Source organism: Pangasianodon hypophthalmus, chromosome 14 (genome assembly GCF_027358585.1).
Source record: "Pangasianodon hypophthalmus isolate fPanHyp1 chromosome 14, fPanHyp1.pri, whole genome shotgun sequence".
In the NCBI taxonomy this organism is placed as follows: domain Eukaryota; kingdom Metazoa; phylum Chordata; class Actinopteri; order Siluriformes; family Pangasiidae; genus Pangasianodon; species Pangasianodon hypophthalmus.
In genome coordinates this window covers 12207838-12234684 of record NC_069723.1, presented here as the reverse complement: position 1 = coordinate 12234684, position 26847 = coordinate 12207838, and the positions used below count along the sequence as shown (strand labels likewise).

Genomic DNA, 26847 nt, shown 5'->3' with positions numbered 1-26847 from the left:
AAGAGGGAAAATATTACTCCTGTTTTGACTGGTTTGCACTGGCTCCCCATTGAATATAGAATCCAGTTTAAGGTATTACTGTTTGTTTATAAGTCCCTGTCAGGCTTGGCACCAAGCTACTTATCTGATCTTCTCTCCCATTATCAGACCAACAGGCCTTTAAGGTCATCAAACACTCTGTTGTTGTCTGTACCTAAGACACGCTTAAAAATTAAGGGGGATCGGGCATTTCCGGTGGCAGCACCTCAGTTGTGGAATGACTTGCCTTTTTGCTTGAGATCGGCCACTTCTGTTCAGGTTTTTAAATCTTTACTTAAGACATATCTTTTTAAAAAGGCCTATGGGCTGGAGTAACTGCTGTATACAGTTTTATTGTGTGTATATGTAATGTTGTGTATTACTTGTGTTTCCTTTTATTTTCTTTGTTTTATTGTTATTAGTTTAACTCTATTTCTCTGTGCAGCACTTTGGTCGGCTCTGTCGTTATTAAATGTGCTATATAAATAACTGAAACTGAAACTGAACTTAAACATTCTTTTCTCTCTCTCTCACAAACTGATGCTTCCTTTTCAGAACATACCTTCTGGTATGAGAAAGGCATCCAGGATTGGTGTTGTATAGGAATCACTGTAGAAGTCAGAAGGTGAATAAGACTTGTTACAAGAGCGATGTTAACGACTTAAGTGCAAATCAGCTTGAGAACCAGAATGTGTCAGACTGAGTAGAACTACTGCTGAACAGATACAGCAGGAGAGGGAGAGGTGTATTGACTTTGACTGGAAGCACCTTGAAAGTAAAATAGATAGACAAACAGCTTGTACTCTCACTCTCTCATTTTTCAACTTTTGTTTTTGTAATGCTGAGATTTAGTAAGTGCGAAACGACTGATGGGAGAACTGAGAGTTTGATAGCTGATAGTAATGGTTATATGTCCTTTGTGTTCTTCTTTTGAAATGTCAAAACATAATAGAATAATGTAATATAGTTATTTAACTGTGCAGCACCACTTGGTTAGCCATTTTATGATAAGAATTAAAAGAAGAACAAACGAAAAGATTTTTTTTTTTCTGTTTTAGAGGTTCTGAAGAACACAGATCGTTATCAGTTCACCCTGATCACACAGCACTCCTCAAAAAATATCAGATATGTCAGATATTACTGCTCCTATTTCTCACCTTATTAATAGTTGCCTAGCCTCTGGTATTGTGGCAGCAGATCTAAAAATAGCCGCTGTCACCTCAATTCTGAAATGCTAACAATACACCAAGCACATCTAGTCTCTAACAATTTGTACGAGCCATTCCAATTTGGATCCCTCATGAGAATTGTTAGTGACCTTCTCCTGTCTGCAGATTCAACGATCCTTAATATTATTTTTCTGCCCGTTGGTCTGAGTGCTGCATTTAATACATGACATTGCACATCTCCCAGCTATTGGCATCACAGGTTTAGCCTTCTCCTGGTTTACCTCATTTCTCCAGTAAGCAACATTTTATTACCATCAACAAACATAAATCCTCTTCTGCTTCTGTTACTTGAGCTGTCACTCAGGGCTCTGTAGTTGGTCCACTACATTTCATAGTGTACCTGCTTCCTCTTGGCCATATTATTCAGTCACCACCTAGGTTTTTACTGTTATGAGGATGACACACAGCTCCGTAACAACACCACATCTAACACAGTCTTGCCACCACTATTTTATTAGCCTATGCATTATCATGCATACATGATCTCAAGCACTGGATGCAAACTAATTACCTTAATCTCTTCTGATGGTGCCAAAGCTTTAATATTGAAGCATTTATACCTGTGCCTTGACATTGATGGGGTTATTGTTAGACTGTCTGAAACTGCTTGGAACCATGCAGTCTCTCACCAAGACTGTATTCTTTCCCCTCCACAATATTGCACGACTGCAATCTATCCTATTCCTGCCAGACTACTTGCCAGACTTCAATATATTCAAAATTCAGCTGCTACAGTGCTCATATACACCAAACATTTCAGCCATCTCACTCACTCTCTTTATATTACACTCTATTTAGGTTACCCATTCCCTACCATATTCAGTACTAAATACTGATTCTCACTTCCTCTGGTTCCAGTTTACTTGTGATCCCCAGATTTAGAATTTCATGGGTGACAGGTGTTTCAGTATTGTAGTACCCAAGCATTAGCATTCACTTCGACAAAGCCACCTTGAAGTCTACTCTCTCATTAAAAAAAAAAAAAAAAAAAAAACACAGCTCAAAATCCATCTCTTTTTTCAGTGTTAGCAGCTTATCATTAGTAACTAAGCAGTTTCTCTTATTCTATACAGTACCTCTTTATGTTTTAATGTGTTTATTCTCTGTGTGAAGAGACCTGTCTAATTTCTCTTGCTCACTCTTATTTCTATCTGTTTTTTCTTTCTGGCATGTCATTCAGAGAGCCTGTGCCATAAGGGTAAACCTAGGTGTATCCCCCAGAGCGGCATCGAAGGTCTAGAAGACAGCAGGGTAAGATCATTCAGTTCAACCTGAGAATTTACTCCTTTGAAGCTCTGTCTTTATCACTAGTCTTAGATGCCTATACACTTTAGTTGAGTTATATTTTCTGATCTTTTCTTCCAGACAAAGTGTAAGACTCAGGTGCTAATATTGGTGGTGCACGGGGGGAACATTCTGGACCTGGCCAGTGGTGACCTGGGGGCAAAGGCTGCAGACGTGGCCACTCTGTCCACAGTGCTGGAGAAAGTGGCACAGGCGCACTTTGAGGCTGCCGCACACCACATACTAATCAAGCTGGTGCCCTGTCCTGCTGTATGTGCAGAGGCCCTTTCACTGGTTTCCAAGTGAGTCACTGAGATTGATGTGGAGTTATAAAGTAAGCTTTCAAATTAGAGAATTATAGCATAATATATGAAGTTGAATTAAGTAGGTACATTTACAACTCTCATTATTGTGGACAGGTCTTAGATGTATATTTAGGGTTGGGTTCCTTATATTATATTTTCACTATGGCACATTATATAATATTTTATATCAACAAAAGTAAAAACACAAAAAATCATTTGATACATGAGGGCATGTACCTTTCTTTTATGCTGGCATTTTGCTGCCACCATTTTATTGTTATAAAATCCCTGATTCTAGCTTTAAAAGTGCTCTATCTTACAATCTTGAAGCATTTTTAAAAATTTCTAAGTGTATGTGAAAAATGGTTTAAAATGACATATACATTTATATTTTTTTAAATAAATTACTGTAGAGACAATTCATGTGCTTCTCTAAACCACAGTCAGTCTTCCCTGGCACTGCCCACGAATCATTAATAAAGCAAGCACTCAATATAATATACTCAATATAACAAGTTGTGTGGAGTTAAACTGATCTGTGTTTTCACTGCTGTCCTAAGCAACGCGGTGTTAGAAGAGCAGTTTAATTAGATGCAGATGAAGATTATTGGGAGATTTAAGCTAATTGCATTTGAGGACCAAAAAGGGATTTATGTGCAGCTTTGCAGCAGGATTAGGAAAGGTACTTTTCTACTTTTCTTCACTCATCTTTTTTTGTCTGTGTTATCACATGCACTAACTAGAGAGATGTCTATATTATTGCATAGTATGTTAAAAGACTATGTTTTACACTTTATATAGACTTAGAATGATGTGCTGTTTGGGAGCTTTTTATCCCCTATTTTTGGCTTTTTATTTAAAAAGAAAAATAAAAAACTTACAATAACATAGTTGCATAAGTCTGCACACCCCTAAACTAATACTTTGTTGAAGCACTTTTCGATTTTAATACACTACTCAGTCTTTTTGGGTAAGAGTCTATCAGTGTGGCACATCTTGAATTGGCAATATTTTCCCATTCTTTCTTGCAAAAACATTCTAGATCCATCAAATTGTGAGGGCATCTCCTGTGCACAGCCCGCTTCAGATCACCCCACAGTAATTTTTAGTTGGATTCAGGTCTGGGCTCTGGCTAGGCCATTTGAAAACATTGAAAAGTAAAACAAAAAAAAAGTTTAACATTGACTACTGTTTCTTTCTATTTGCTAATTTTAACACAGCATTGCCCTGAAGACTATTCTACAATAGGCAGAGCTTAAAGAGAATTTCTCAGTAATATTTTGCCCACTATTTTGTGTATGTGTGTGTGTGTGTGTGTGTGTGTGTCTGAGAAGAAGAGACACTGAGAACATGTGCTGTGACATGCTTAGTGAGCTCATTATAAAGACTGTTACAATCCATCTTGACTGCTGTTGTTTTATAAGGTCTATAATAAGTAAACAGTGGAGGAAACAGCTCAAAGCAGCCAAGTAATGATAATACGCGTTAAGAGAAATTGCCCAGTGATAAATTCTCCCAGAGCCCTGAAAGTGGATTTGTCAGTATTGGAACTGAGAAGCTGATGTCTGAGATACAAAATATATGCTTTTTATTTTCTCAACTGGCTAATAGTGGAAAGCCTGTGTGGTGCAGAGGCTAGTGTGATCAAAGGGGCTACTATAATCATATGACCACTGTTATATGTTTTCTTCTTTCATTGTGTTTGTGGTTAACTTCTGGTTTATTGGCATCAGTTGCTCTTCAAACAGAGTGAAGGAGAAGAATAAATATGCAATGATGTGAGGTTCAAAAGATTGATTTCTGCTTGCCTGCATCCCTCCAGCTTCCAGGCATCAAATATTCACAGAATAACAAAATAACATTCATTCTTGAAATGAGTCAAATCTTTCAACACCTCCATGTCTGCTTTAATGAAATTCATTGTGCTGTACACTAATCAAGGCATGAATTGGTGGATCTGTTTGTGCAAAGTCAATCTGCATGCCATTATAAGCCAGAACAACTCCAGTGGGGACTCTGGATTCTGAGGGACTGATTTAATATTCTTCTGAAACCTATCAGCCTGCTGGAGAATGCTGGCAGGAAGAGAATAAACAGTATTACTGGCACGACGGATTGTGCCAGTTATAGATTTCCATGTCTGCATAGGAAGAAAATGCGTTTAGATTTGTGCATATAAAAATAGAATAATTTTAATAATAGATTAATAGAATAATAGATTTTGAAATTTTACCCTCTCTTGTAGAAAAACACTATTCTAAAACCTTTTGTAGCATAGTTTCAAATGCCAAGTCAGACTCATGGCAGCAAGTGCCAAGTCGATACATATTCAGAGACAATTCAAGAGACAATTGTGTCCCAAACTGTATAATGCATGCTTAGTAGTATGCCTGAAATGTAATGAGACCATTGGTGTAGTAACATACTATTTAGTATGGTACTATGAAGTTTGGGATGCTGCCCAAATATTTGCAACTGTGAGGTTATAATTAATTTGTGACTGTGTAAATTGTGGGAATGCTGCCAAAACCCTACAGCTTCTAATTAACTGTTTGTTTCTGCTTAAGTTGCTTGAAGGCCCCATTTAGATTACCATTCAAAAGTTTGGTCCCATCCGTCATATTTTATTGCATATTGTTGCGTTTAGGAAAACTTACGCAGTGTAGATCTGGAATACGCAATATGTTGTTGTTCTTCTTCCGGCTGCTCCCGTTAGCGGTCGCCACAATGGTTCATTAGTCCACATATTTGATGTGGCACAGTTTTTACACCGGATGCCCTCCTGACACAACCCTCCTGAATTTTATCTGGGCTTGGGACCGGCACTGGGAGTGCACTGTCGTGTGTTCCCTGGCTGGGAATTGAACCTGGCCTTGGCAGTGAGAGTGGCTAGGCTCTGGCTAGGCCATTCAGAAACACTGATTTTCTTTTGATTAAGCCATTCCTTTGTTGATTTGGATGTATGAGAAGAATATGAGAGATTATTGTCACATGCAGAGAGTAATCAGTACTTGTCAGATATTTCTGCAGCTCCTTTAATGTTGCCATAAGCCTTCCTGTTAAGTTTTTGTCTTGTCTTTTTATAAGTTTTGGAGGGACATCCGGTTCTTGGTAATGTCACTGTGGTGCTCCATTTTCTCCACTTGTTGATGATGGCCTTCACAGAGTTCCATGGTATATCTAATGTTTTGGAAATTTTTTTGTACTACTCTACTGATCGATTCCTTTTGACAGTGAGACCCTGTCAAAAGTTCTCTGCAGATCATGGCTTCAGCAGATGATTTAATTACTTTTGAACATGAGGTTGAATGTGATTGGTTCATACTGAACACAGCCACATCCCCAGTTATAAAAGGGTGTTCACACTTATGTAACAAGGTTATTGTTGTTCCTCTTTCGGCTGCTCCTGTTAGGGGTTGCCACCACGGATCATTGGTCCGCATATTTGATTTGGCACAGTTTTTACGCCGGATGCCCTTCCTGACGCAGCCCTCCCCAGAGAGCGCACTATGCAACAAGGTTATTGTAACTTTCTTATTTTTCCCTAATATGATTCTGATTGTTTTTCACTTAATTCTTATACTTTGTAATTTCACATTGAGGGTAGGAAAAGTTCTGACATGATTTATCTTGGTTTAATTTTTATTTTCATTAACAAATCTTTTAACAGGGGTGTGTGGACTTTTTATATCCACTGTAGATATTTGATATAGAATTTAATTTAGTTTTTTGGGGAGGGTGGGGTGGAACAAGCCAGTAAATGTTACATAATATACTGTAATTTCCTATGTATAGTAATTTCTCCTCAGAGTATTCATCCCATTTTGTTTTTCATAACAGAACGTATTCTGGTTACTGCAGTGTTTTAAACTGTGTTTTCTGACGTTACCCTGTGGGAAGGACTGGATGTAGGGTAATACAGCTAAAGGTTACGTTGTAGCTAGCAGTCAAATTCATAGAGTATGTAACCTCAAACAATTGGCAGGAAAGAAGCTTTACCAGGTACAGTATATTAGGTTCTTCCTCTTTTCTTGTTGTTTTTGTTTTGAGTTACTACTGTGCTGCTCTTTTGCTCCAGCCCTAATATCAGGCTCAGATGCTTCATCCATGGCTCACAGGGCATCTGATATCTTTTGTACACTTTTCTGTCCACTAGCTTCAGGGTCTTGAAAACAAAGACATTTCTGTGTTTTCAGCTATAAAACAATATTTTGAACACCGATCTTCAGCTGTAAAACAAATCTTTGAACAACGCAAGCTTTCTAGAGCAAGATAGGTCCTCATCCTGCATGCTAATCAGATTTCATATTTCAGCGAAAGCAGACCTGTCCTGGCCATGTTTATTGATGAAATGTACCACACTGCTGTGCTACAATCTGGCTTGAGAGACATAAGCTCTGACCCTGAACTTGTAAAATGGATCAAAATCTAAACCTAAGTGTAGGGAAAAGTGTACTGACATTTATTGTACTAATGTGCACTAAATATTCTTTACTCTATATAGCTTTCTCAATTATTTTGAAATCATCTTCAGTATTGTAGATCTTTCTGTACACATCACATCAATTAATAAATACAATTATTTATTGTTTTGATTTTACACTTTTGAATTCTAGTGTAAAGTGGATAATTTGTATAAGAATAGTACTGTTAAACAGGAGCCTGGCATTCATTATTTCACACTGACTCACAGTCAGAGGATGGAGGCTCTAAGATATTGACTGTTTTTAAGGTTACATTTTGTTAGGCTGTTATTGGTCAGGTTTATCTGTTACCAATTTACTGGCAGCCCTAACAGTGGGATGAGGTCTTATTAACATAAATACAACACAGTGGGACACTCTGGTGGGTTATGAAGTTAAGTGAGGACACAAGAGGCAGGCTTTGGAGAGCGGACTGTGCGTGTCTTATTATTATTATTATTTATTTTTAACCGGAGCCCTTTCTAGCGCTTTGCTTGTAAAAGTAACACAAACACACTTTTCTGCTTAGGTGTCACTCAGCTCGGCATGGCTCTGCGTGGCCTCAATCGACACGCTCTTTATCCGTCATCTCTTTTCACTGTGGGTTCTCTACAGTGGGTTTTTGATCATGAAAAGGTATAACTGATTGAACGTCTCCTCACTTGAGTATTTTGAGACCTGGCAGAATGCACTTCTGTAGTCAAGCTTTGAAGGTTTTGTCTTTAAAAGCAAAGGATACATTGCATCCACATCTCCAGGTATGAGTCATAAGAAGCTGTGCATGAGAGTGAGAGAGATGGACGCAGAGAAAGTAAATGAAACCCAATAGCATGTCTGCCTCATTAAGACATGTGCTCACTGTCATGGTTCTGTCATTCCTTTCCACTCATGCTATCTTTTATGGGTTGAAAAGTTATAGCCATAGGATAATGATGTCCTTCAGGAAAAACAACAACAACTGAAAGACATTCTTTATTGCACCAGATAACTGGTATAGTCTTGTGTGTTTTGTCTTTTTTTTTTTTACAGAAATCTAGAATAATTCATTACAAAAAGAGTTATCCACATTTGCTACTATGTGGAAAGAGCAGCAGCTTTTAAGAATAGTCATTCTAGCTGTCTTGTCATATTAATGAAATCAAGCTGAAGTCAGCTCCACTGTTTATTCCCCAGCCAATTATCATCATCTCATCTTTTCCAGCGAAGTAAAACAGTGCCAGGGTGCCACAGTAACAGCACCACCAGCTGCTTGCATAATACATTAATTACTGATACAACTCTGTAAATAAATGAATCCTTGGAGGGCTAAGAGACTTGGAGGTGCTCTATGCAACCTGCTGCTGGTGTAGATTGAGTAATATAGTATAATTAGCAGTATAATTCATCTGTTTCCTGGCCTTGTTATGGTAATGGCTATGGTCATGCCAGGACACCTCATGTAAACATGACAGGAGCAAGTGTGGGCACAGAGTCACGCAGCTCAGGTCGTGCTCTCTGCGGGGAGAGCTGCATGCTGGGAGCATAGACAGGACCTCAAAGTACCATCTGTGTTTGGAAGAGAAGGAAAAGAATATGAGGGATAGAGAATGAGGGAGAGAGTGATTAGAGCCACTTTGCACATACACAGTAATACCAGTAATACATCAAGGGAGAAAAAACAGTGATTTACAGAACCAGCATAAGTTGAATGTTTTTACTTCAAAAAAATGAGACAGCAAGTGGGACATATTTTAATCTGATTCTAGTCTTTTAAAATATTTATAAAATAAAAACTTCAAAAAATAAGCTGAAATGCTTCTGGACAAATATTTTGATCCCTTTTTGTCAAAGATTAGATTAATCAGGAACAGATGTAAATAATAATAATTGAATAATTGAATAATGAATGAAAAGAAAAATGGTGGTCAACTGTGAAGTAAGTTTCTGTAAAAACAAGTCCAACGGCAGTACATAACTGACTGCAAAGTTGCGATGGGTTTTGAAGAATGAGACACCAATTTCTTGACATTTTCAAATAGGCCAGAGAGAGGAGAATAGTGTATATACTGCTGCATTTTCTAAGGAGTAAGGGTTCAACTTTCATCTTGGAAAGGAATGAATCCTACATCAGTGGCTGTAAAGTATACTACAGTATACAGATAAGGGTGATTTGATTAACCTTAGTTGTCTCAACTAATCTGAGAAATGACCCTGCATTGAAACCTACAGTAAAATTGTGGCAAGTTCAGTTAATTGCAATAGAGTGTTTCTGTTGTAAAATTCTTATTTTTCCAGGAATTATAATAAATTATAATAATACATTTTTAAATTTAAATAATAAATTTAGTCTGTGCCATTTCACAAAGAATATGGAGCACAAATTAGGTTTGCAAAACTGCATCTGAACAAACCACGAAAGTTCTGGAATAATATCTTTTTGTACTGAAGAGACCAAGGTGGAGATGTTTGGTCATCATGCACAGTGCCACGTTTAGTGAAAACCAGACACAGCATACTGTATCACTAACACCCCATACCAACTGTCAAGGGTGGTGGTGGAGGGGTGATGATTTGGGCTTGTTTTGCAGTCACAGGACCTGGGAAACTTGTGGTCATTGAGACAAAAATAAAATCCACTTTATACCACAATATTCTTGAGACAAAAGCGAGGCCATATATCTAGCAGCTTAAGCTGGGCAGAAATTGGGTCATGCAACAGGACAATGATCCTAAGCACACCTGTAAATCTATATCTGAATGGCTAAAGAAGAAAAAAATCAAGGCGTCGCAATGACCAGGTCAAAGTCCAGACCTCAACCCCATTGAGATGCTGTGGGGGGATCTTAAGAGAACTGTGCGTAAAAGAATGCCCTCAAACATCAATGAACTGAATGTTGTAAAGAAGAGTGGGCCAAAATTTCTCCAAAATGATGTGAGAGACTGATAAACTCCTACAAAATCCTGAATACATTATGAACTGTGTATCTGTGCAAATTAAGTTTGATATACAATATGCACATGAAAAAAGGAGAAATGGGAGTAATTGGATAATTACACCTTGCATAGCAATCATGGTGTTAATATGAAGATATTAGCAACAGGCATGTACTTATAAAAAAATTATGTAATTGACCATCAACAAAATTTACACAACACAAGTACTATGGATTTAAACATATACTGCCCAACACTTGCACAGGTCATACCCAACCCAAATCCCAAATTTATATATATATATATATATGAATATAGAATATAGAATATGCCTAAGTATTATCAGCAGAGTGAAAAAAGGATTTGAGGGAGATGCATTTTCAGTTTTCTGTTCAGGAGAGATGACTGAGAGGCTGCAGATGATGGTGCCACTGATGAAGTGCTTTGTTTACTTCCTTGCCTGATTAGGTCTGGATAAGGGATTAAACAAATTTAGTCTGTGCCATTTCAAGGCTGGCACTATATCTCAGGGTTGAATTTGGACCAATTTGATTTGTAGTGTTTCTGTATTAACATGGCTTTGTTTTCTTTGTGTTGGTTGTAGTCTGAACCCCTATAGCTACGATAAGAGCTGCGTGTCGAGCAGTGTTGACCACCTTCCACTAGCAGCACTCCCACTTCTTGCTATTGCATCACCGCACTACCAGGACTCTGTGGCAAGCATCATCTCCCGAGCCAATGAGGTCTACCACAGCTTCTTACAGTCTCCTGATGGACAGGGCTTCACTGGTCAGGTTGGTCTGTTGTCAGTTGTTCCCTCATAGCTTTGGGTAAGAAGGCATAGCATTTGCGATGCTTTAGAATATGTCTTCAATTGGTGATCTGAGATTGGTTTTCCCTTTTCTTGTAGTAACTTATCACAGTTATGAGAGATTTTGGAACAGCATTAAAGTGGAATTTCACAGATCTTACAACATAATTTACAGATTGAAAAGTCATGCAGAGTGGTTTGAAGAAAAAATGTTAAGAACTTGGATTTATTTATACTGACTGGGATCGAAACCAGGGGTTATGATGTTACAACTCTTTTTTCTACATTTTAGGTCGTTATCCAAACTATCACTGAAATAATACATGCATTGAAAGTTTATGTATCTCTAAAAAGGTGTTAAATCTGTGAAACCTGTTTTGTTTGGATACTATTTTTGGTAACACTTTACTTTAAGGTTGCCTTAACAAGAATCATTTACTGCATTAATTAACACACACAAAAAAACAGGAATTTCTGCAGTAATAAGCCATAAATAATGTTAGCGAAGTAAAAAAAATATTAACACATACTGTGTATTAATTTAAGTTTGCTTAAACATAAACAAAACACACCTGCACTGGATAATGTTTACTGAATCCATGAATAAAATTAAGTCCACATATGGTGAATGAACAGAAAATGAGTCATTATGACTCATTATGAATTTGCCACTGACTTGCCAGTGACTTTCCATTGACATACTTGAAGGTTAATTCAGCTGTTGATTACATGACTTATTTTAAAAAAACACATCGGTTAATACAAATGTTTGTTACATATTATATAATAATGCTGAGGTTTATGGTTTTGAGGTTTGCTCATGTAATGTTTTAAATAAAGTAAGTAATGTAAAGCGTGACCCTATTTATACTTATGAGGTCTACATGTACTGTACCTCTCATGCAGGTATCTCACTTTCCGTTAGTTAAATTTTAGAGGCTTTATATGCTTTGGAAGCCTGGTTCCAATGTCTAAATATGCATCAAGTCCTCATCTGTCAAGTTGACTGACTGTTTTTCTAAAACAGTGCTTTTTCAGTCAAAACAATGGGTGGATTTTTCCTTTAAAGAGCAACTTCTACCAGAGCAGTAATGGGTATCATACCTGGGGCATGAGTCATTCCTGATGCGTCATTCCAGACAACAGTAGACGTGTCTCTCTACTCCTCCTGCTTCCTAATCTGGCATGATAAATCCAATAATACACTCTTGTCAGTTTGTGAGTCAGCTTGTGTGTGGACCAGGACATTGAGAGGCAGCATGAGTAACACAACCCATGATCCCCCTGATCTTTGAAGAACTATGCGCATCTATGATAAGGCTTGGGCTTTTATTTATTTATTTAAGACACCTGCATTTGGCTTTGAAGTATATTTCTGTTTAAATAAGCTAAATCGAGGGTTACGAGTGAGTTTTTAAATTTATTTTTAACATTCAAGCACAGGTCGAGCTCACCAGACCCTAACAAGTGCCTGATTTCCATCACTGCCTTTGTAAACATTACTGCCCTTGTGGTTTAAGTGGATATGTGAACATATCCATCAACACTTATCAACTAATTAAGAAGCCCCAACAGTTGTATTGTTGCTGTAAATAAAAATGTAGTTAATGAAGTTATTGAGAGTCATATTGATCATTAACTTCCTAATGTGGAGACCTAGTTGAAACAGTGTGCTTTCAGTAGGTTCTGACTTTGTGTGCTTGTGTATACTGTTTTCCAGGTGTGTCTGTTGGGTGACTGTGTGGGTGGCGTGCTGTGTTTTGATGCACTCTGTTTCAGCAACAGCCCACAACATGACAATCCTAGTCACAGAGGGAGACGCAACAGTATGGAGAGCCTAAGGGTCAGTACTTAAAGCTAAAACCACTCCACTCACTTTCCTCTCATCAAGCTATTGATTCAGTTTGGTGGGTTTTTTTTCAGCTTGAGTATAGCTTCCCTTTCCGTCTACTTTAGTCCCTTAAAAACTCTTAGAAGCATTTTGGTACAGTTTGCACCATCTCCTAATATTGCTGGGTCTATTAGTCACTGAGCTTCATTGCTCTCTAATACCTCACACTATATACATACAGCAGGCATATTTAGCATTTTTGAAATAGTGACTCATTTGACCTTTCTGTGTCAAACGTCCAAATGACACAGGATAGCCCTGGACTTCCGAGAGAGGACGACTGTGGCCTGAGCTCCAGCAAGCGCCTAAGCAAGAGCAACATTGACATTTCTTGTGCCATTGACTCTTCCAACAGCCAGCATCCATTTTTCAGCAGGTATTTTTTTGCATATGGAACACAAACTCTTACAGAATGCTCTTATCATAAAGCTACGCTATTGTTAAAACTGAGCTAATACAATATATATGCTTATATATTAAAATATATGCAAATACAGTATTTGCTTATGTATTATCATACTAGCATTTCACTTGACAGTTGACAGTTTAGGCTGAAAAGGTTAAAGCGTATGTGTGTTGCGGGCAATAAGCTACATTGTTTTTTTCACCAAGCCATTTTATCAGTATAAATACACCTGGTCTGCCTTCTGCTGCCTTCTATAAATAGTTTCTGCCAGTATACACATATAAGAGACAGAAAGAGGAAATTTCCTCCTCTGTTGTTTTGAAATTTCCCCAACGGTTTCACCGTAAAATATTTTTAATATTGTATGGGCTATCAGAGATAAAATATCTCCTTCAGCAGAGGCCAAACATGCTGTTAAAATTTATCATTAACACATACAAACTTTTCAGTATGATTTGACAATGCACTGATCAAAATGTATCTCAGTCCATTTTTACCACAGTGGCCTTTCTCCCTGCTTAACCCAAGGGTGAGGTATACACTACCTCCCATCTATCGACATAAAATATGTATAATAGCATTGAAATTATATTCAGTCAGAATGGAGAGGCTCTGCTGCATGGCATAAGCAATTTTCCATCCAATCTACAACCCTTGTATTTCAGCAGGAATAAAAACTGTGCACTTCAATTTTTGATGCAGTGAGCATCATACTCAATACCAGGGTTCAGTAATGTCTAGAAATACAAGAAATTGTGAATTTGAATAAAGTTTACAATGTCTAGAACACATGCTCCCAAATCTGGTTCCACAGTACCCCCTGTTCTTCACATTTTAGTATTTTCTCTGCTCTATTCCAAGTCAACTCAAGAAGGGCTGTTAATTAGCTTATTAGTTGAATTATGTTTGTTGGGAACAGGAAAAACACTAAAATGTGGAGGACAGGGAGTATACCAGGACCAGTGTTTTGAGACTCAAGCAAATACCTACCATCTTCCTAAATCACCAGCTCTTGAGAAGCTTGACACGAGCAGAAAGGCTCCTTAGTGTAGCACTGCATACCAGTGGTCATCAGCCTGACACTAAAGGAATAAGCTAAAGCAGTCCAAATCAGCCTACTGGTTAAGGAACATCTTATCCATCCTTCCTTGAAGCTTTGGACTTGGGGGAACTGCCCACTGCCCTTGTGTGCATTGTGTCTTGTGTGTGTAGGGTTGTGTGTAAAGCTCATAGCAGAAACATTAGTGTTGGTCCTCAAGGAAATACTTCTCTGTTGGCAGTGCTAATATGTTCCTCTTGCTCCTCAGTCTCTTGGGTCTAGTAACATTGCTAATATTTTCACAAATCCTTTGAGCAGTTCAGCTGTAGATAGTCTGACACCAGTTACAGGTTTCAGCATTTATTGCCAGTTGCATAGAGAAGGACAGGACGTGTATGTATTGGAAAACTGTACCTAGTCGAAAGTATTATAGTAGATAGTTGAGTGGTGTTTCCTAGAGACCAAAGGTATTTTTTTCAGATGTTTATTAAAACCCTTCTTTAGCTCTTTTGTTACTTGGTTGTTATTTGAGTAAATGATGGTGTTTCATAGCCATTAAAATTCATTAAACCTATCATACAATTGTATACAGTTCTAGGACATACGCATGTGTCAAATAAACAAGAATTCCTTTTGATTAGTGTTTGGGCTAGATTAAAAATCTTTCTTAAAAAAGGCAGAGCTGCTTTCTATTAGTACAAACTGAAATCAAATTAGACTCCAACCCTTAGATAGTCTAGATGAAATTCTAAATTCTAAACAGAATAAAATTATGACTCTTATGCAAGAGAAAAATGCTGATAGATGCAAAACTACTAATTTATCGGTTGTTGGATGATCATGGTCATGTGCTTCATGCTACCCTCAAAGTTCCTAGAAAATGAGTGAATATTTTATTATATATTATATAATTTTCTTTATTTTTAAACAATTGGAAATTATTGACTAGCAGTCAGACACACAGGGTAATTAACATTTAGTTCTTCATTAGATCAATTACTGTTAATCTTTGTTAATTCATTTAACATTCTTTTCTCTCATTAGTTTATGTTGCTATATTGCTGTTGTTCTATAAAATGGTGTGCTGATTTCAGAATGGATTAACATATGTGTGTGTGTGTGCATTTTTATTGGAACAAAATCTACTCTGGTACTTGGCAATAGACCTGGGTGCAGTGACAAAGTATCAACTATGTGTGGGAAACACTGCAACAGGAACATAATAAAAAAGGAACTGACAGACAAAGTCATTTGGAAAGTCTGAGGTGTCTGGAGAAGCTCCTAGTATTGGAAAAGCTCAGCTATTCTTCTCTTTCCTTCCACAAGACTTCAAAGAACCCACTAAAACCTGCTCTTGTGTGGTAGAAGAGTTGTGTAAAGGGTTAATTAGCATTCATTAATGCCTTAGGGATGCTGTGTATTGCTTTAAGACAGCCCTTATTGTCAGATATTCATGTAGAATACAGGGAGACACTTTCCTTCACATACCCTGCCTAGAAAGCTGGGACTGGCTGTGTTGCTTATACAGAAGCAAGAAACAAAAATATTATGCCTGTATTTTTCACATGGGAATATATTGTCCAACTGTCATTTCTCATCTTATTACTCGAAACATTATAAGTCAGCATGGCAGATATAAACTCTTGTTGCAGATGACTCTAAGTCAAATTTGGTCACTTGTCCAGTATGCATGATTGGATAATGAAATACTATATTGCTGGACACATCATAAGTTTATTTTTACATGCAGTTTATTAACAAACTGTAGAATCAATAAATCTTGATATATGGCATTTCTCCAAATTTGCCAGTGCAAACCCTAACACTAGATCTACTGATCTGTTTGGCAACAATGCTGAGTTAATGTACAATTATTAAATTTTTTAAGTGGTACTACATTATTTAAGATATTATATACTGTAAATATTGTAGACATATTTGGCTGTGCAGTTGGTAACTAGTACATTCATTATATAATTATTTTTAAAGAAATCAGTCTTGTTTGCCTTAAAAGCACCATGTACATTAGGTTCAGACTTGATAGATTTGGATAAATATGGTTCATTCATATATCCATTGATGTTTTGTGCGTGCGTATGTGTGTGTGTGTAGCCAGGTCCAGGATGGAATAGACCTAAGCTCAGGAAGAAGTAGTCCAAGGTGGAATCCAGGTCATTTTGACTTTGAGGTATCTGAATGTTTCCTGCTAGGCTGTCCACTTGGACTAGTGTTAGCCATGAGACGCACTGTTCTTCCTTCAGTCAAAGGTCAGTCTCACACTAAAGTACTACACGCACACACAAGCAAACACAACTTTAGTTTTGTTTGTCCTTTGCACATTGTCCTCTGTATACACTGTTAGCTCGATAGTCTAATTATTTCAACTTCCAGCAGCATGAAGTGCAGAGCTGTCACATTACAGTGGCTAGCCTTCAATCACTCAGTTTGCCCCTCTTACCTTTAGAACAATGATTATTAAGAAGAAAATACTACGCTCTATGTGTCTATACTCTGACTCATTTCATCACTCATGTGTTTTTTTTCCACACCTCCTTTTGGCAGTGACTCATCTGCAGCCTGCCTGCTCTCAGATCTTCAACCTGTTTTACCTCTCCGACCCATCAGCCTCCAGACTGGAGCCCCTTCTGCATTCTTGCTTTCACCAGCTGCCTCCATTCCCTGTGCCACGATACCAGCGCTACCCGCTAGGAGATGGCTGCTCTACCCTCATTGGTGAGGATGAAATTATCTTTTAACCCAATTAGATTATTAGTTAAATAAATCTTTATCTACTATTGCTTGGTAAAACAGTCTGTTGTCAAATTTATTTTAACATGATATGCTTTTTTGTGCAGCATATGTTGTTAGTTACATAAAATCTTGAATCTCTTTTTCTGTCCTCTTTTTTGCTTACTCCAAAACAAGGCAAATTCTACAAACATATGCATAAAATGTATCTCCCTGCTGTTTAATGCACTGCTAAAAACTGAGACTGCCAGATCACAGTATGCAACATAGACACTTTCCAAACACATGAATGACTGCAAACTGTTTCAATCTAATCAGCTATAGAAAAAGTAGCTATCTCTGCAAGACCTGCATTTTCAATGTAATTGCAGTTCACCTCTTTTTTCTTCCTGTCTCCTCTGTTCTCCCTTAGGATCACCCAAGCACTTGCACTCCTAGCACTTTCTCTCTGTTTGTCAATCTAGCTGCAATCCCCAGAGCTGCCTCTCTATAAGCTAGTTTGGAAAGAGAACATTATAGCCTAGTTTTGGGACACATATTTATTAACTAATGTTTCTTTTACTTTGGCATTGGCCTATTTTTTTTTAAAAAAAACTAGGCTGCCTGACAAAGAAAACTAGCACAAATCTTTTACACCTTGAGTATGTACTGTAAAATGTGATATGCATTGGTTTATTAAAGAAGGAATACTGCAACCTGTTTTTCAAACATTAAAGCAAAGAGTGTAATATTATAACATTATAATATTTCTATATGATACAGTAGGTGTCACTGTCAGAAAGCTTTAAGAGATTAACATTAAAGAGATTAACATTAATATAACTTCTGCATGTGGAACTCGAGCCTAATTAAAATGTACTCTTGCATTACAGCAGTAATGATCCAATGACAGATAAATGACTTACAGCCTCAGAGAAATATATTACAAACTGAGTGAGGAGACTGAAGTATCACTCTGTTTACCACAAGGAATACTTTTTAAAATATATAAAAAAATGTTTGGTAATTAATTTTAGAGTGACATGAAGTGTATCTGAAGCTGCCCCTGTGGGAAAGGTAGTCCCATCATAGTCACCATGGATCCTCACTCCAAGTCTTTTAATATGATTACTGTCTTTAATATCCAAGAATAGCTGGTCTGTTTCCTTGTTTATAATGTTCTGGGTGTTCACATTGACTTCATTTGTAAGCTGATTCAAAGGAGAATTGCAGCAATAGGCTAAAAGGCTGGTGTTGTGGAGTTATTTTTGCCTCATTATTCTTCAGAACTATCAAAGACTTGCTTTTTTTCTTTTATTTTCCCAAAATTTGATTAGTCTTTATGAGCATGGAACTTGCGAGTCTCCAGGTTTGTGTTACCCCTCTCCTACCTGCCAGAGCTCTTGCAGCATGTGTTCAGTTGTATTGTGGAAATGTCTGTGCCTTATTTGGTCTACATATCTTCATAAAGATCTGTCTCACGGTTCTCTTCTAGACTATATATGACAGACAGGTCTCTTTGTCTGTTTGTTAATTGTTTCCCACGATTGAGTGATTTCATGCACAGAATAAGTTTTTTTTATTTTTTATTTTTTAAAAATCTGGTCATTAAAATTTATGTCCAGTGTTCTAAGAAAGGAGCACCCTGCTGGTTGTGACTATATATCACAGTCTTTCTCTATCCGTTTCATTTTTTGCCTGTTTTATCTCCCTTTGTCTGTATCTTTTATTGTTTCAGAGACAGTGTTTAGAGTAATGCAAAGATAGAGGCAGTGTTTAGAGTAAAGCAAAGATAAACCACTTAGAGGTGTATTTTTATAAATGTGTGTGGGATACTTGTCTTTTTCCTGTTTGCATATTTTATTTTGCTGATTTAATTCAGCCATGTTGGATTTTAGCCATGGTGTTTGGCTCACCAGTGCTGCCTGCTTCTTGATGCTGTTCACAGATAGGAACAGAGCTGGAACTGGGTGCCTTTGTCAAACTGCTCTGATAAGGCTCACCCTGTTTAAAATTCACACCTGCAGCCATCTGCTCTCTACATCTCCTCCATCTTTCATGCTATATGAATCTCACCTCCCCAGCACTGCTCTCAGGTTTGTCATAATGGAAATTCCTCCATCCCTCTGATCTGTCACCTGCTCCAAACCGCTCTTCTTATAAGCATCCAGGGTCTTGCTGTCCACAAACGCAGTGGACTGGTAAATGAGAAACGGCAAAAGAGCCAATTGTTGAAAGGGCATAGGACCGGAAAGGTGAACCTCTGCCGCTTTTAGTCACTGTGATTAACTGCACACATGAACACATAGACATGTGTAGTGAATGTAACTGGGCCTTGCCTGTTGGGATACTATACCAAGGGCCTTAATATAATGAAACCAAATATGGTTTGGCTCCAACCAAATATGGTTTGGCTCTAGGCAGAAGTTATAGATAAAGCTAACACTCAATAAAAAAGAGTGTGTAGAAAAATTGAGTTTCACAGATCCAGCAAGATGTTGTAGTTATATTGGGAATAAGTGGATCAGAATGTTTTCTATTTCTGACCAAGTGAAGGGTTTCATAACACAGCATTCCCTCAAAACATGCAGCTGTTTTTTTTTTATTTAGTCATCCCTGTGTTAATGCAAAACACAACCAATCTGCAGATTAAAAAAAAACAAAACAACAAAAAAACAATGCTAAAGTCACTCTATACAATTAGCACTACTGCCGTCTTATTGTTAAAATGTGCTACTATGGTGTGAATAAGCATGTAATCTTTAAATTGTATCATCAGTTATGAAACACAATGTTAAAAATCAACCGTAAAATATTACAGTAAGTAACTTTCTGTGAAAACAAAAATAAATAAGCAGTATTCCTGTAAGTGCTCTAGCAATAGGTGCTGTGTCCCTTAAAAATTCATGCTTTAGACGATAAAAAATATAATACAAATAGAGTGTAATTAAACTTGCAGTCTGTTAGGTACAGTTGTTTTTTAAACAGCATTTAAGGTTAGATTTGTCTCCATCCAGGTATGCCAAAATTGCAACGGGCAAGAGAATGTTTGGCTTCATAGCAGACTGTTTCTGTAAATATTTAAATCAAAAATCTGTTGAACTATTTTAAAAAAATCATATTAGTACAATTACAACAAAATCATGTTTTGTTCAGTGTAAGCATATAGTTCAATCAAAGTATAGTTTAGACAGTTGGCTTCCAATCTGCTGTACATAATTTATATTCATAAATATGAAATTGTGAATGTGTAGCCTCAGATTTAGTCTTGATCTTAATTTTGGTGTTTGGATTTGGAAACATTAGACCCAAATCAGTTAAAACAGAATGTTATGTGAAAGTTTGTACGTCAATGCTGGAAAAACAAGGATACAGTAAGAACAAGCCTCTATAGTCATGATTCTCAAAGTGGGGTCTGAAATTTTTTAATTCTGTTACAGAATCTGTTACAGAATGGAAAATCACTACTCATCAATTTATTATTGAGTATGTACACCGATCAGCCATAGCATTAAAACCACCTACCTAATATTGTGTACATCCCCCTTGTGCCACCAAAACAGCCTTTAAGTCCTGTAATTTGCGAGGTGGGGCCTTCATGGATTGGACTTGTTTGAACAGGACATCCCACAGATGCTCGATTGGATTGAGATATGGTGCATTTTGAGGCCAAATCAACACCTAGAACTCTTCAAACCATTCCTGAACAAGTTTTGCAGTGTGGCATTATACTGCTGAAAGAGACCACAGCAATTTGTGCTACAGTAACTCTCCTGTGGGGTTGGACCAGATGGGCTAGCCTTCACTCCCCACATGCATCAATGAGCCTTGGATGCCCATGACCCTGTCGCAGGTTCACCAGTTGTCCTTCCTCGGACCACTTTTGGTACGTACTAACAACTGCATACCGGGAACACCCCACAAGACCTGCCGTTTTGGAGATGCTCTGACCCAGTCATCTATCTATCACAGTTTGGCCCTTGTCAAAGTTGATCAGATCCTTACACTTGCCCGTTTTTCCTGCTTCCAACACTTCAACTTCGAGAACTGACTGTTCACTTGCCGCCTAATATATCCCATTTTAATGTTAAGGCTGATCGGTGTATATGTATATTTATTAGCCTGTTTGACTGGTCACTTGAATTGAATATGTTTAATCCCAATCCAATAACTTGGATTATTACAGTAACCCAATACCAGGTAGGCTCATAAATAATATAAACTTAAGTCTAATGACTTTAATAAACTGGTGTTCTGTGAGTGCAATTTTTTAAAACTTTTTTTTTTTCCAGTTAAAGGGATCCCTGGCTCACTTACTGTACATCTGCTGATATAACCATAGAGGTCTGAAGCACAATGATCTGGAAGAAGTGTACAGTACATTGATATATGGCAAATAGTCTGTTTGCTAATACTCTAATAATGTGTCTTGACACTGTTATGTATAGTCAACTAATGAATATGTTCTACTGTAAATGAACAAATGCTCTAAAATGGAACGTATGGCCTCAAGGGACAAAATAACCAAGTTATCTATTACCTGCTTACATGTAAGAAATTAGCTCAAGTGGAGGTAGTTCAGATAGTAATACAGGGTAAACATCTAGATTAGATCACTGATGAAAAAGCCCATTTGTGTTGACAATAACTCCATCGACTGTATAATGATGAGTACACAAAAGTGGATGGTGCTGTGGAACAATCCTAAGTCAACACAGCAGGCATTATTATTTGCTGATGAGTTTAGCTCAATCCCCAACAATGTTGTTGTAACTTGTTACTTTAGACAGTGTTAGTGAACTAATTAACTTAACCAGAGAGAAATAAAATTTGTTATGTGGAAGCGAATTTTATGGCTGGCAGAGCTTGTAATAACCAATACAAAACACGTGTGATTGTGCGTGAATTTTGTCTATGAATGCAATTTCAGTTAGTGATAATTGCCATTACTTTAAAGGATAACAGTATGCAATGTCATTTTTGTACCATAAAACCATTTCTTTGAAAGACAGTGAAACCATGTATAATTTCTCCCCCACGTGAATTTACAGATTCACTTACAGTGCACTTTTTTGCTTCCTTTCAGTTGATGAGATCCATAGCCACCCTGATGTGTTTCTGGATGGAGGCTGTGCTCCAGGCGGTGCTGCATTCTTCTCCTGTGTGGATGAAGCAGAGAAGGCAATGAAGCAGGAGGTTGATGATGACAGCGAGCCCTCGGGCTGCAGGGAGAACAAGCTGAGCCTCACCATCGCCAACAGTGAGTGTGTAGGCAGGCACACTCTATTAATCAATCTAAACTCCTCCACACCCACTCAGAGCTGCTGTGTTTTATCATGCCAGACATACACTGTGAGATTTAAAGCAGGTTTGGTCATCAACAATCAATCTTCACGGTCAGGCTGAATTTGAGCTGTATCAGCTGTTGTTTGACATATGAGGGTGGGCTTGATTAATTGCCCAAACAGTCTTTTTATGTTAAAAATTATATTAAAATGTTTTAATTTTTCTGCATTTTCTCCCCAATATGGTCATCTGTCAATTCCCATCCACCAGCTAGCTCTCCTATATCATACGACACCTATCAAGGAGGGTAAAGGCTAACACGTGCTTCCTCTGAGAAGCCAGCCAACTGTATCTCACAGACACTGATAAATTGGCCAGTGTCACTAGAGTGTGCCATCATCTCCTACCCAGACAGCATGGCCAATTTTGCTCTCTTGGCTCCCGGCCACAGATGGCTGTGGCATCGTTGGGAGTCAAGCTCTCAATCTCCCACCCATAAAGTGAATTTTCTTTGTGCCACTCTGGAGCCACCCAGACAAGCTCTAATAGACTTGTCAGATGACTAGATACCTTTTCTGATTTGCCAGCATGGTGGACCAGCAGGTAGTGTTGAGTTATCACAGTTCCAGGGTCTGGTGTTCAATCCTGACTCTCTATGTCCACATCATCTCCCAAACACATGCTGGCTACCATAAAATAACTCCTAGGTGTGAATGAGTGGTATTGGATGGGCTCCAGTGCCTGGGCTCCACTGCCACCCTTCCAAGCATAAAACATTCACTGCAGATGAAGGAATAAATGAAATCTTTGGTCAGCTTGTTGCAGCATGAGCAGTCTCACAGACTAAGTATTAAAAGTCATGAACTGAAATTGGTGCATCTGCATGTGGCAGCAATATTAACAAATGTCACAGAATGGTGCAAAGAGATCACATTGGCTGGGTCGATTGAGCTGCAGCAACAAGGCACTGCCATTCTCCTAACCTCAAGATGGGTGGGAGTAACTGTTTCTCACGGATAAGCAGTGCTTACTATACGTACTCTGACAGATCCACCAAGGCTGAGAGATAAAATGTCTTTTACAAACCAGAATTGTCAATATACAGAACTGTCTGCAGGGCTTGTTTTTCACTTACAGTGAAAAGAGTTTTTACACCATAACATGTCAATTTGTACAGTGCGAGTGTATAGGCTTTACAGACTGAGTGTGTAAAATGTGCAGTGTGAGCTGTCATCAGAGAACATGATTTTAAAACGCATCCACTGTGTGCCTGGCTTAAGTCTTATTAAGGTTTAATGTGACATTGATTCGCATTAGGTAGAACAGCTTCAGTGAGACATTTATGGCTTCTATTTAGTGATATAATCAAATGCTTCGCATGCATAATTATGCATTAACAATGATTCTTCGTTGTGAAGCAAGACCATAATGTAGACCTATTGTGTGTGTGTTTCAGTCTCCAGTAGCTGGTGGGGCTCTAAACGGCTGGACTATGCACTTTATTGTCCTGATATATTGACTGCATTCCCCACTGTGGCTCTGCCTCAACTGTTCCATGCCTCTTACTGGGAATCTACTGATGTAGTGGCCTTTCTACTCAGACAGGTAATACATAAATCTAAGAGCTTTTCTTTGAGTATTATAGAGGAATTATGCTTCTATAACAAAAATATACATCATCTCACATTGATTCAAAGAGGCCAAGTCAGTTAAATGAGATTTAAGGTTCTTTGTACAATGGTGAGGCAAATGAAACCATTTTTTTGCATTGTTTATTGCAAATAGGTGTCACAAAAGTATAACAGGTTTAAGGTTGCAGTAGACTATTAAGAACAATGGGCAGTAGTACATTTTTACTTTTGCAACTACAAATTTAATGTACTATTTCCCAAATTTACATCGCACTATTAAGGTTTTCATTTGACTCACCCTTGTACATAACAGAATTAGGATATACAGTAACGGGAATAAAAGCTTCTTACTGCTCCTGAGTAGCAGTTCTAGCCTTCACACAGTGTGGCATTATGTCTGCAAGTACATTTATGAACTTGCAGACATAAAACATTGTGAATTGTTTCATTAAACCTCTACATTCAGGCCTCAATACCTAGCATTCCTTTTTATGTGGTTGACATGTCACATATTTCTCATTTGGCGCTACATAGGTTAGATTGATGTGAAAACAAGGCTGAGAAGCAGAGTAGATCCTTCTCAAAAATTCATATAATCAGGCAAAGCTTTACATTCTGTATTATCCTGACTTATTCTGTTCATATTATCCATGAACAGAAGTAATGAAGCAAGCCCCTATTTGTTGAGTAGACACGTACAATAGAGAAACAGAGTTTGCTTTTGAGCTGAGTGATTTTGTCAACTGTCTGAAAAAAGGCAACAGTTATTTTTGTGATATTGTTTGATGATATAATAGGGCGCTATTGCATTGCATGAAAAAAGACTTCCTGTAGCGCAGATGCTGAGAGACTAGATTCCCATCCTGTTAAGGAAGTGTGCTCATTGTTTGCCAATGTGTGTTTGTGTGATTGACAGGTGATGCAGTGTGACTGTGTGAAGGCTCAGGAGGCAGACAGCTTAGACCCCACCTGCTTTTCCCCTTCCAGCCCCAGAGAGAAATGGCTACGAAGACGCACACATGTTAAGTTAAGGGTGAGTGATGCACAGTACACACATACAGTACAGTATGAGCGTGCATAGCACATGGTCATAGCACATGGTCATTGTTATGCCTTACCAATGGATTGCTAAAGCATACTGTATAGTGTGTGTGTGTTCCAAATGCAAGTCTACGTACATAAATATGACAGTTTTAAACTGTGCCACTTTATGTGGCATGTTTTTACAGTCTCTGCTGATCATTAGTTATTGAGTGACTTAATTAATGCAATTCCCTGAAAGTCTGAAAATGTTTAACTGCCTCATTAAAAACAAATCTACTCAATCGGGCACATCGAATCTGGAGGGCTAATGATTGATAGAGCAGCTAACAACGAGAACATGAATCCATTCAATGCTGTCATTTTAACATTAACCCCATTAATCTGGTTTACTTTGTTCAGGTATCTTCTTTTAAGCTTAATTTTGCATGTAGATAATTACTGTTGGTACAGTGGAGTTCTTTCGTTTAATTCTCAACAGTTAAGAACGGTTATAAGAAAATGTACATTAATTAATCTAGCAGGTCAGATAAAATTGGTGTCATGAACACCCAGTGGCAGTTCTAGACCATTTCAACAGGCAGGGCTCATATGAAAAGGACTAACAGAAGTCATTCGGCACCACAAACCTGATGATGCTGTACTTGTGGATGTACACAGCTTTTATGTGTGTCTTACACTCAGCTTCTACATCACCCTCAGCCTCACTTTCAGGATCTCCACCCATTTCTTCCTGCTCTACTGTGCCCCTCGCTCTCCAAACAAATTCAATCCTGCTCTCTCTTTTCTGGCTCATCAGCTCTCTCCCCACATTAATCATCTGGCTCTGTCTGACTTTCTGCATTATTGTCTTTTTTGGGAAGAAGTGCACAATATTCATTTTTTCTCTTCATTTTCAACCTCAGAACTGTTACTACCACAATGTATTTTCTGATCTAGCTAGATAATGTTATACACAGCGTTACAGAAATGCGATATTCTGGATAACGTTACTGTACATGACTGTGTTAGAATTACATAACTAAATTAGTATACTGGGAAAGACAGGGTAGTTTTAAGACATTTTACTCATCTTTATATTTTTTCCACTATCACTGTCTTACTTGTTATTTTTTAGTGCCATTTGTGCCTTGTTCCACTTCTTTCCAGCTTACATAAGTGAAAATATCTGTATTCTAATCCAGACAGAAGACTTGGTCCACCAACTTAACGGATCTGACTTTGCCACTGTATGATCACAAAAATTAATCAGCCATGTATGTAATAATTATATTAGAGTCGAATCACTCTGCAAGTAGGGGGGCCGCAGGTGAGCCAAGTTGTTGTCACAGATGCACTGAGCCCTGGCCCCTCTCCAGAACCTCCTTTATCATACTGCATACTAGATACTTCAAAATACTCCAAATAGAGGTGTGTAACAGGACTAAAATCTCATGGGATCCAACAAAAAGCCTTGGGAGCTGGTATTTTTTACTATCATGCAGGCAGGAGTCGGCAGTCAAGTATGATGTTCAGGGGACAAAGAAAGGCCACATCCATTAATGGTGGAGTGTGTTGGCTTCCCTCACTGCCCTACACAAAGCATTTACCATGTTCATTCATTCTCCTTCAGTAATTTGTTATTTTAATATGTTATTTTGTGCAGGGTCAGTGTTGTTTAAATTACTAATTTGTTTACATTTTGAGAAATAGAATCAACTAGGTTTATTAAGTGCAAACAAAAAAGAAAATACGACAGTGGGCAGAATTGGTGAAGAGTGTCTGCAGGAATGGTGAGATAGGTCAGAATTCTTTCAGGAGGAG

The 26847-nt window shown here is 37.9% G+C and overlaps 1 protein-coding gene across 1 annotated transcript in view; it reads left to right on the top strand.

Annotated features, from left to right (window-relative positions):
* Positions 1 to 26847, top strand: part of LOC113533058 (membrane-associated phosphatidylinositol transfer protein 3) — a 60721-nt gene that overhangs the window by 17233 nt on the left and 16641 nt on the right. Inside the window, exons 3-12 of the mRNA XM_026924888.3 lie at positions 2428 to 2498; positions 2613 to 2833; positions 10817 to 11006; positions 12744 to 12866; positions 13166 to 13290; positions 16472 to 16626; positions 16922 to 17092; positions 22173 to 22346; positions 23829 to 23977; positions 24920 to 25036. Coding sequence (XP_026780689.3) covers positions 2428 to 2498; positions 2613 to 2833; positions 10817 to 11006; positions 12744 to 12866; positions 13166 to 13290; positions 16472 to 16626; positions 16922 to 17092; positions 22173 to 22346; positions 23829 to 23977; positions 24920 to 25036 — 1496 coding nt within the window. The remainder of the gene's footprint in view (positions 1 to 2427; positions 2499 to 2612; positions 2834 to 10816; positions 11007 to 12743; positions 12867 to 13165; positions 13291 to 16471; positions 16627 to 16921; positions 17093 to 22172; positions 22347 to 23828; positions 23978 to 24919; positions 25037 to 26847) is intronic.